Source organism: Megalops cyprinoides, chromosome 1, assembly GCF_013368585.1.
Source record: "Megalops cyprinoides isolate fMegCyp1 chromosome 1, fMegCyp1.pri, whole genome shotgun sequence".
Lineage (NCBI taxonomy): Eukaryota > Metazoa > Chordata > Actinopteri > Elopiformes > Megalopidae > Megalops > Megalops cyprinoides.
Genome location: NC_050583.1, coordinates 65,482,318 through 65,493,966, shown reverse-complemented (window position 1 = coordinate 65,493,966; position 11,649 = coordinate 65,482,318). Strand labels below are relative to the sequence as shown.

Genomic DNA, 11,649 nt, shown 5'->3' with positions numbered 1-11,649 from the left:
GCCATTCAGTCATGTGAAATAAAAAAACAAGCATTAAAACAGCAGAGGTAAGATGCAATGCGCAGACAAAGAAGTGGAAAATCAAACTTATCAGCACTTTAGTTACATTTAATTACATTGACGGAAGTGTCAATGGTGGATTGACTGCGCTGCAAAGTAGTTACGCAGTCGTTTAAGCATAACGTGGAACCCTTGATGTGAGCAAGCTTTGGCTATCAATGCTATGCTAAGGCAGAAGGGCTTACTCTGGTCTTGGGAGTCTGATGTTCGGAAAGATTTCATAACCCCTGAGTGGTTACTAAACAATTCACAGCACTCATCCAGAGAGCAGGTTAAGTGCTCATCAGGATAAATTCTGCAGACTCACTGATTGCTATATCATGCTATATCTCATCTGGAATGGCTATTGTCAGTCTCTACGCCTGCCACCTGCCCATCCATGAACACAAAATCCTGCCTGTGGAGCTTTGGAAAGCCTGCAGGAACAACCCCCCCTCCCCCAAAGAATTGATCAGGATTGGGGCGTTCCAGTAAGCTTTCCCCTGTACGGACCTAGAGCTGATCCAGACCTCCTCAGCCTAGCACACCTGGTGCATGTTGCAGAGCTTGGTGGTGGCAAGGCTGTCGCCCCCCCGGTTCTCTCTCAGTGCAGCAGCAACCCCCCCCCGATCAGACCCCTCAGGTCCAGCGCACCAGCACCTTGTCCCCATCTTCGATGGAGTAGAACTGCAGTGGCTTCAGGTCGTTGTCTATCTCGATCTCCTTCCCCTCCATCTGATGATAACAGATGAGCCGGTGTGATCCACTGTAACTTGCCATCCGTGCTTGCCTATCGTTAGCCGCTCACCGTGAGGATTAGAACCAGTTGTAGTACACACGCGTAGAGTGCTGGCCTAGCTATTCATTGTGAGGACTAGAACCAGCGGGTAGCAGACATGTGTCATATGTTGGCTTACCCATTTACTGTGAGGCCTAGAACCAGTCAAAGAAGACATGCACAGTGTGTTGGCCTTAGATATCCACTGTGAGGGATAGAACCAGTGGCAGTGAAAATGCATGGCAGGCTAAGTCTTCTCATTGAGTTTGTGGAAAGAGCTGCTTTATTCAAGTATCGTTCTGCGCATCGATTACTGTAAGATTACAACTCTTATGGCGAAACAGTGTAAAAAATGCATTTTTACTAAATGTGCACAATGCTCCCAATGACAAATAGCTAGAGCATTACCTTTGAGCTGGTGTATGTGAGCTTCAGGTCAGAGCCTGGGATCTTCAGCAGTCGGAACAGCAATCCTTTCATCTTCTGCACAATCATGGAGTCTAATGAAAGAAAAATAAACTGTAACTCAGAATTGCCTTTCAGTGTCATCTGCTGAGGCAACTAGGAGTCTTGTTAAATGCATTAGTAATAAACTGTATTTTAAAAGTCTTTCAGCACACAAAATAATCAAATAGAAACGAGGAGGCCCACACTTAAAACAAAATAAAACTTTGGTGGATTTCAAAACAATGTACTGTTTTTCTTTTTTCTACTTTAAGTTATGTACAAGTGTACAAAATACCAGTGTTACAGATCTGAACACTTATTACAGATATTCGATCATTTTGACTGTCCACACCTCTGATACTTTATTTTTGAGCAGGGACCTCCAAAACCACTCCCAAACCACTTATCTTGTTTTCTTTGTGGACAGGGGTTGCTCCACTTCATAAAAAAATAAATAACATCACTAAAAGGCAACTGTATCTTTCATGAGTCAAAACATAAGGGTAATCGTATGTATGTAGACAAGAGAGGGTACCCTAGCCCTGTAAAAACACACTGCCCAGTTTACCTGGAAGCTTCTTCTCAATCGGTTTTCTATCAGACGCATCGGGACAGACAAAGGTTATCGCTGAAAATGGAAGAAGAGAAAAAAAGAACAAGGGGTATCAGTTTGTTCCTTGTGGCTGTGGTGTGCTTTGAGACCGATGTGGCCCATTTGTCTTGATTTGGGGTGTCAGGGGTGCACAAAGACAGGCGTTTTGCTCTTGAAGTTACTGTGCCCCTGGGACCGTCTCTCTTTCTCTCTCCCTTCACAACTCATGCTGTCTGGAACCTGCAGGTTAACAGCACTCGTACCTCCTGCAGAGGGTGACGGGGGAACTTCTCCCATGCTAATGGACTGCTTAGCCCCTGTTTGGCCCTTTAAAGACTCTGTTCACGATCTGGTGACGGCACCAGTGGAAAGCTGAGGGAAAGGGGGGGCAGACTCACTCAGCAATTGGTTCTTCAGGGCGAACGGTTTCTGCTTCTTCATCTCTCCCTCCTCCGGGGCTCCGTATTCTGTGGGTGCAGAAAGCATATTTTCCCCACCTCTCCACAGAAAGCACAGTGGACACAACAGCAGTGCGTGTGGGATTCCGCAGCAACGGTACATTTGACTCTATATGCGGGGGGGCTGCATTCTGAAATGCGAGAGAGAAGTCTAGCCAACAGCAGGGAGTGGGGTCAGTGAGCATCTGACTGATTACAGGAGGATTTCCCAGTGATTTTGAGAGATAAGACTGGCACAGATTAATTAGCCTGTTCAACTTATGCACTACAAAGCCAATGATTACCCCTTTTCCACAACACAAGCCTCCTGTCTCCCCTAACCACACGTCTGCAGCTGAGCAGGTCTCTGTGCTCCAGAGCGCTCTGTGGTAGGTGCCTTTCTTCGCAAGTACTCTGTATTTGCTGGAATATCTAAATAATCAACCCTCATCTTTTTCACAAAGCACTGTAGGAAGCTCAGATTCTCTCCACTTTCTGACTGCATTCTAATTTCAGGCTGGGAGGAATAAATCCAATGAATTACCTGTTTACCAATGATCTAATGCTTACCAATTATCTGTTCACCTAATAACATCAATGAATTAGATCTGTTTTGATATGTGCATATGGTCTCTTATCCATACATTGTAAAACAGGATTTTTTCTTCATTTTTTTGCTTGTGGCTCACCCCCACTTTGCAATGGGGGGGGGGGGCACATACATCAGACTCACTCTGGATAAGGGACTGGTATCGGGGGTGCTGTGCGGTGAACTCCTCACTCGGTCGGCTCACCGCCTGGTCGCGACTCCCGCCGGACTCCAGCCACTTCTCCCCGAACATCTTGCAGTAGTCCAGCTCCGCCCCTTTCCTCTCATCTGGTGGGACCTGGGGGGGAACAGAAAGGAAACGAGGCCCTCTTCTCCTCAAGCTACTTCCGGGGAGACAGCATTCGTATTAACACACACTTCAAGGTGGTGAAGACCTTCTTCAGAGTGTACTTCGACACTGGACCAAAGAGCGTGCAATATGTCATCGGCTATCTCGTCCAGCAAGCTGTTGTTAACATGCGACTGTTCGTGCACAGGTACATCGCGACAGTCTGGGGCCTATGAAGAGCTGAGCTGTTAGGGAGCGAGGGACGGTAACGTACCTGTATCTTGTTCACAAACTCGAGCTGGGCGACCCGGGCGATGAGGAGCTGCCGGGCGGTCTCGCGGTTCCTCTCCCCGCTCATCAGGGGGTTCCTGTTGATGGACAACTGCTGCAGCCTGGCCAGCTTGTCCAGCTCGTTCACCACTGACCACTACAGGGGGAGGGGGGGGGGCAGCACACGCTCGTGAGGCGGGGTGCACCGCTCTCTTCCCCTGTGCGGGACACTGAGATCACCACAGCAGAAATCCTGAGGTCATGCGTAACCAAATTAGGCGACCGTTACCTCTGCGATGTTGTTGTCGTCAAGAACTAGACTCCTCAGCGCAGGAAACATTGTGGTTTTGCCTCCTAAACAAAACAGTTATGAACTTATTCTCAAACTTGCCAAACCATTCTCTGGTTACCGCTCAGAACAACTAGCCTTTGGGAGGCTGCACTGGACATATATCTCTACCAAACAGAAAGTGAACACTGTCATTATTTGTTTTTTTGGACAATACACTCATGGAGGTATTATACTACTGTTTGAGCTGGCAACAGCAGTAGTTCCTTGAGGATTAAACAATCAATCAAAATGTATTTACTGTACTGCAATTTTTAATGATCAACTACACTATCTGACTTGCCTAACGATAAGTACAGGAGTCAGACAGCACATACACTTGAGAGAACACTAGGATTTACTGAACGGTTACGAGCTCGGGCTTTACCTGGGCCTACATCATTGAACTGTAAAGATGACAACCCCGTATTGGATAATCTGAGCTCTTCCAATCTGCAATTTAAAGTAAACAAAGTACATATTTAATATTTGGTACGCAACACACATACATCATCCACATAATACACAAGGCATTACTTCAGATCTTAAGGCTTCAGATCTTAGTTTCTTCAGTAGAAGTACAGGCCTCCAGGGACTGCTAACAAGGGAGCAACTGAATTAATGTGATCCACTGATGCTGCTGGAGCAGGCAAATCTGACAGTGGAACACAAATTGGCACCACGCGCTCCTTAAATAACACCAATCTGCTCAATTCAAGCATTTAAAATGAGCCTCAAATAGACAAGAATACATCTTCATTGACAAGAGAATTAATACACAACTTTTTTTTGGCAGTCTTACAACTGCTTCAGCTCTGCATTCCAGGAAACAAATGATCCCTCAGTCTCATAATTTTGACCTTTCACTTCAACTCTTTGTATGTGTAATGGAAGCATATTTAACACTAACAGCACTGCAAGTAATGTTAGGAGACAGCTAGAGCAGAAAATAACAACAGAGTCTGAAGTGTGCTTATTTACCTGGGCAGTTCTGCAAGTTTTAGGACATCGCTTCCATCAGTCAAAGGGTTGCTGGTCAGATCCAAGAGCGTCAAGGACTGCAAAACATCGACTGGGCTGCCGGAACACGTTAAACAGTTTACTGTTAACTTCACGTTAAATCGGTACCACGCTGTACCATTAGTCTGGTGTGCCAACAACGTACCTGTGCAGTTCCGTGATGGCATTGTCATAAAGATAGAGCTCTTTGAGCTGTGGCCACATGGGAGCGAACTCAAGAACCTGCAGAGATGGAGAAACAGCAGGGTGGAGAGGTGTGAAAAGAGGCTTTACTCGGATTCTACCCCAGCTATGATTTTGCAAAGATGACAATTTACACGTATATTCATTAATGGACGCTGAAATGTGTGACACATTAGTATCATCAGTATATTCAATCTACAGTATATTCATCTGATAATGGTATGCACACAATCACCTTTGGCAAATGAGCAAAAGCTTATGGATCAGTGGCTGCTTGTCCGACCTCTATGGCTATGTCTGTATCTATGGGGTGGCAGTGTAGGATAGTGGTTAAGGAGTAGGACTCGTAACCGAAAGGTTGCCGGTTTGATTCCCCACAGTGCCGCTGCTGTACCCTTGGGCAAGGTACTTAACCTGCAATTGCCTCAGTAAATATCAAGTTGTATAAATGGATAACATTGTAAAAAAAAAAAAAAAAAATGTAAGTCTCTCTGGATAAGAGTGTCTGCTAAATGTCAATAATGTAACATAATGTAATGTAATGCATGGCCAGAGCTGCTCCATGCATTATTGACTGATGTCAACCAATCATATCACTTTGTGTTCCACTACAGGGGGCAAAAATCACACACTAGCCAAAGCCATGTTCACGACACAATACTCTTTTGCCATGACCTTCACCTTGTAAGAGGTAGAAATACTACTGGCTCTACTAACGGCCCTAAGAGGTATATTAGACAGGTATATTACAGTACAGTACAGTACAGTACAGGGGGGCTCCACTGGAAAATGACTGCAGAGAGCAGGACTGCTTTGTGTACCTCCATCCAGGTGAGAGCACAGTTGTTGAGGGCGAGCACCTTCAGACCCCTGAAAGACGGACTCAGAGAGGCTGGCTCTGCAGGGAGGCGGAGTCTGTTGTGACTTAAAGGCAAAACACAGAGACAGGAGTCAATGCTGTGGGCATTCTTAGCGCTGTTTAGCATTTATATGGCCATATCGCTAACAGCTGTGTGCTGCCTGCATATCAATATCCAAGAAGTGGGTCAGTGACACAGTGTTCTTGGAATGCATCTTATGTGCAAAATGAAGGCCAGAAAGCCCAGAGCTTTACCTCAGGTCTAGTTCATGCAGTTTCTCCAGCTGATGGGTGATGCGGGCCACATCCTCCCAGGTGCTCAGCAAATTCGAAGAGAGGTTCAGAGTACAGATATCTGAACGCAACTGTTAAGATAAGACGACGACTTCTTTGTAGCAATCCACATAAGTGTTCTTTGTTCAGGGAAGTGCCCTGGTGTAAAGCCACTACATTTAACAGGAAGAGGAACAGAATGAATGAATGGGTAGTAATAAAAAAGGTAAATAGGTAGTTGAACAGCAGAGTAAAACAAAGGATACTTGGGGTGGTTTGTTTGATTTCATTTTCGGGTCCGGGGCCACAGATGTCACAATTTGCCACTGAGGCTTCTGTAAGGTTTTCTAATCTAGAGTGGCAGGCACAACAAGTCCATGTTCATAGAGGAGATAAGAGCATTGGGCATGCAATTATGCATATATGCATCACCTTATTACAATGTACCACCAAACAGAAGTAACGAGATGCAGTTGATAGCGAAGCACATGAAGCTAGTTAGGCAGACTCCAGGTGAAGCTGCCCTTACCTCTGTTTCTCTGAAAGGGCTTCGAAGCCAACCAGCTGGACCGTCTTGATGGAGATCTTAATTTCCTCCGCGATGGCCTGCTTCAGCTCCAACTCATAGCGCTGCTTCATTGCTGTTAAGAAATCCACGCCGAAGCTGACTTTCTTGGGGCGAACGAAGGAACCACCGGTGGGATGCCTGTGCCAGACATGCAGCAAAGTTAACTGATTGGGCACTGGCAGCAGAGTGCATGTTGGTTCTACAATTGTAATGGAGTTTTTTTTTTTTTTGCCCTTTTACTTTATTTTAGGGTCTCCTGACTGGAGACTATCAGACTTTTTCTGTTGAGATGCTGCCATGGTACAAATGGAAACAAGCACATGTGCTCTTAACACCTGGCTGGGTTTACCTGCATGTGAAGTAATACACTCCCTCATGGTTTCCATCATGTTTGCCTCTCTCTGGGTTGTCCCACTCCACACCCAACCACACGCCTGCATTTATACCAGACAAAAGCAGAATTTCACCAACCAGATGTGGAAAACAACAAGAATTTTGTCTAATTAACTGGCAGGCATAGTTGTACGAGAAATTAGCTCAGAATGAACTCAGTATTTGGTTGAATATGTCAAACATTCATACACTTGGTCGAAAATTAATTCTCAGCAATTTCCAGAGAAGGTATGTATACACATTTTAAATGATTTTGGCGAGCAAGAATATTGACGTTCTGTCACAGAAAGGCGTCAAGTTTGAGCTTTCATTCGTTTGCTGTTTACTAACGTTCACACTGAACCTGATTGGAAATAGCGTTCACTTGTATTTTCGTGTACAATCCGCCAGAGACGCAAGGATGACCTGCAGTTGGAGGTACAGTGCCGACATAACGCACTGTCCCCCTCTCTCCGTCGCAGACCACCCGTCTTCCCACCGCATCCGATGGAATACCCTCGGTCATGGTGGATGACTCGGAATTTATCACTCTCATTGGGCAAGCTGTGCTTACAGAACATATTATGTTTAGTATGATATAGAAATATATATCAACGCCATTTCATGCAAGACGTCTCAACTATTACACATGAATACACATTTTGCTTTCACACATGACTATTAAAACATACTAGTACTAGGTAATATTTATAATGAAGTTACTGTACCAGACAATCAAAATGTTGACTAAGTTATATCTAGCTGGGTAAATGTTCCTTGGGACTGAACTGATACCCTTCGTAAAACACTATCATGTTTATAGTTAACGTTAGCAAGCAACTTGATCTATATGTGCTAATTAGCTCGTCTAGCTAGCTACCAGTCTACTCCAGGGAAGCCAGACAGCGCAGTAAACTGACGAAGCAACTGTGTGCGGGCAAAATACAAAATAGGTAGTTAATTCGCTTAGTGTATATTTCAAGGTAAACGTTACCTGTGACGATGTTCCTTGCAGGTAGTTCATTTAACTAACGTTAATACTGAATCCTGAAACATACGAATTTACAGTGGTAAGGCAGGACCGTGACGTTAATGTTGTGCGACGGTGCACCAAGAAACCAAGTCCCTGCGAACACAAAATACGAAGCGCCGAATTGATCATCATGAGAATAATTTAGAAAACTATATTAAGCGTCGAGATTTATCAGGCAGTTGTGTTCATCAAAGATTCAACCAATGGGGTAAATTATTTTATAATGGGCAACATTCTAGCTAGGAAACAGTCGGTTGTATTTTTTTCTTTCCAAAAACAGAAAGGAAAACAGAATAAACTCCAATGTTAGGTACATTTTTACCATGGGCACCTCTGGTTACTTCTAAATATGATCTCGAAATTCTTCACTATCAAGCTATATCTAGTTAAACGTGAAACACGCAGTAATGGACACTGAAGTATCTGTCATCACAGGCCAGTGTACCGTTAGCTAACACAATACGCTTAAGATACTATATTATTTCAATATATTTCAAAACCCTGATACGCTAAAAATGTTTAGGGTGACGTTAATGGCAATAGGCTTCGTGCCCAAAGATAAAACACTAGCAAACTAATCTATGTTTAGTGTGCACCTTCTGGATTAATCCACCAAGAGGCACTCTTTGACAGTTTGTCGCAAATTAGAGTGCGAACGCAAACGACAGGTTTTCCACTCCAACACTCGACGGCGTTACATATGAGGGTGAGGTATTACACATGTTTGTGTACAAATCAAAGTCGCATATGTTTAACTGTGTTGGAAAGAAATATCTTGGGGATTAAATACGCATGCGACAGAATAGTGTCCTTATCACCTCCTCTCAAATATACTTTGTATGCGGCCCCGGTTCAAATGTTTTATTATTATTATTATTATTATTATTATTGTTATTATTATTATTACATTTATAGCCATTCAATGGGCTGTTTCTGGGTGTATTGGGTAAGGTAGTCAATCCTGCTGTATTTAGTTGTGAGTTCAAGAGCTCCAAGATGGACAGGTGATATTGATACATCTGAGATACAGTCCAGTTTAAACAAGGAATGCGCTGGCGCATAGGATGGCGCTGACAGCTGTTGGATGAAGGCACTTCAGTTCAGAGTACGAATTATAGTATTACCATACAAATATAATTCGGATACCAATTTCGGAAGGGGCTGAGTCCTATGCGTGAAACCCAGGCATTTGTTAGAAAGAGTATTCTGGTATTCTCGTATCGCTTTTTGATGTGTGGATTTTTTGGTTGATTGTTGTGCAAATGTACCTGGACTTAAAACTGAAGCATTCAAGAGATTTTTGTCTTGAATAGGCGCCAGTTAAAACAAATATATAATTCGACTCATTTTGTCTTCACTGTTCTGAAAGAGTTCTGCATGGATGAGGGGTGAGGTGCGCATACGCAAAACCTTACAAAAATTTCCCGATTTAGGATAATAAGAGATAAAAAAAAAGGTGATGTATAACGTAAACCAGCGCTCCAAGGTCCTTCAGGGTCTCTGTTATTAAGAGTAAAAATGGAACAATGAGAGACTCACCTTCCTAAGAGAGCAGCATGGCTTCAGGTGGATGTGGGGGCCGTGTTCAAGTGTAATCCTGGGTCCTGACACCATTCAACTTTCATGCAACTTAATATGATTGCCTGCTAAATTTGGCAGATAGTGACAAAACTGGATTTTTTCCTATGAAGTCCCTACTTTTCAGCATATTGCTTCAAAGTCTTAGAGATGGGGTGTAGTATAGGTTTGTCTCTGCTAACTGCTACTGCATTCTGTATTCTGCATTACTGTATCAGGTTTCCGCTAATGGGAACACAGTGACAGAGGCGAGTTTCAGAACTGAGGTGTCTTCAAATTCATACAGAAGCAAAGATATCGGCTGTTAATGTTAATATATTGCCTGCTTTACATGCTTGACTCTGTAACACCCAGGGTGACCACACAGGTTGCTAAGTTGCAGAATCAAGCTTGAGGGCTCCAGCAGCATTCTTAACTGTAGAATACACATTCTGCTGAAGAAGTACATAGACCACAACCAACAGGTGTACTTCACAGCACTTAAAACATTAGCATCATTCCATTTCATCCATCCAGAACTGCATCCTTCCATCACAAATACCAAAAAAGGTCTGCTGTTAGAAAGAGTGTAACATGGATTGAAATGGAAAGCTTTTGGGAGGTGGTGTAGCTTTCCGCTGATGGGCCTAACTCGATTTTCCAGACATGTAGGCTATTATCCACCTGATTTCCCCCAAACCAATCCTAGGACTCAGTGCTTGTCAATCCATGTCATTTGATTTTAACACGGAAACTGCTCTACTTCAGGGAGATTATGGAAACACGAATTATGTTTCAGATTGCTCTGTTTCTTGTTTGGTAGACTGTTCCCTCTCAATCCGAGCCCTTAACCACACTAATGAGGAACGTTCAAAATATATTATGTAGTGTGTGATAATGAACAGTAATCTTCCTCTGAATGATGATTAAAAAATGTAACCCTCATTCCCACTCAGATCTTAAAATGTGTACTTTACGTTGTGCTTCACAGAAATCACCCGACTGGGAGATTAAAATATCTCTGTTGCTGAACTGAATCATTCAACCTCTTGGACCAAGGCCTGAAACCAACAAGTGCCAGTAGTATCCTGGATCAATATGCTTATTAATCTTTTCAGTGTTATCAGTACCCCAAAATGATTATCCTCCATAAAATGTACATATGTTCCCTCTGTATGGGGCCGTTCAAAAACGTAAATAAAAGGGAGCAAAGACATAATGATACATGTTGCACATCTCTTCCCCCAGCCTCAGCCCAGCGGGTAAGAAGGGGATTGCATAAGCAGGCAGGCAGCACAAGTGTTGTCTGATAGACCACTCGGTTTCATAATGGCCTGTGGATGAGTGGCAGGCAGCTCCGTGAATCAGTGGTGCAGCTCCAAAGCTTTCCCTAATACCCAGTGGATTTCAGGACATGGGGGGAGGGCGAGGGGAGTGGGTGTGTGGGGGGGGGGGGGGGGGTCCTAGAACAGACTCCGCCCTGCGGGCCTGGCCAGATGGATGATGACATAAGAGGCAAGAGGGTGTTCCAACATGAAGCTGCACACTGAAACACTCATTGTAACGCTGAGAGCATGTGCCAGATCTGTCTGATCCCATCAACATTTTCACAAACTGTTATTACGCGAGTGCTGTGTTACCACGTATGAACTGAACATGTGTTATTTGCCATTTTTAATCAATCCGGGTAGACAGGAGTGTAAACCACCACACAGCCATTGACCTTGCGACTGTATTGCTAATACTGTGACGGCAATTCTTTGCACTCCGGAGTCAGTGAAAAGTGCGATTAATCTTTCAAGAGACAGTAGGAAAAAGTTTGACTGCACAGTTTACTGTTCTCTTAAATTGACTGGCAGATCTGACAGCAAGTGAGATCCATCACTCAGGTACACATAATTTTTTCAAAGCCTTGACTGCTTCATCTTCACACACACTGTCACTGATGTGCAGGTGCAAGAAAATGGATTTCTGTCTCCGGCTGTCTACCTTGCTAAGCGTCATCCCAAAATCTC

General features: G+C 44.0%; 1 protein-coding gene across 1 annotated transcript; it reads right to left on the bottom strand.

Annotated features, from left to right (window-relative positions):
• Positions 1-526: 526 nt before the first annotated feature.
• Positions 527-8,133, bottom strand: tbce (tubulin folding cofactor E). Its single transcript, XM_036536835.1, has 17 exons — positions 8,039-8,133; positions 7,471-7,608; positions 7,022-7,106; positions 6,634-6,810; positions 6,371-6,456; positions 6,087-6,186; positions 5,794-5,896; positions 4,935-5,011; positions 4,751-4,846; positions 4,158-4,222; positions 3,731-3,795; positions 3,446-3,598; positions 3,027-3,180; positions 2,255-2,323; positions 1,833-1,892; positions 1,226-1,317; positions 527-774 (listed from the first exon to the last, which is right to left on the bottom strand). The coding sequence occupies exons 2-17, from the start codon at positions 7,598-7,600 to the stop codon at positions 679-681; spliced, it is 1,608 nt and encodes a 535-aa protein (XP_036392728.1). The 5' UTR covers positions 7,601-7,608; positions 8,039-8,133; the 3' UTR covers positions 527-678.
• Positions 8,134-11,649: the final 3,516 nt, after the last annotated feature.

Coding starts and splice junctions, on each gene's coding strand:
- tbce (XM_036536835.1), bottom strand. CDS start 7,600: ATGAGAGTGATAAATTCCGAGTCATCCACCATGACCGAGGGTATTCCA. Junction 6,457..6,633: donor GCCCTTTCAGAGAAACAGAG/GTAAGGGCAGCT, acceptor CTGCCACTCTAG/ATTAGAAAACCTTACAGAAG. Junction 4,847..4,934: donor GCCATCACGGAACTGCACAG/GTACGTTGTTGG, acceptor GTGTTCCGGCAG/CCCAGTCGATGTTTTGCAGT.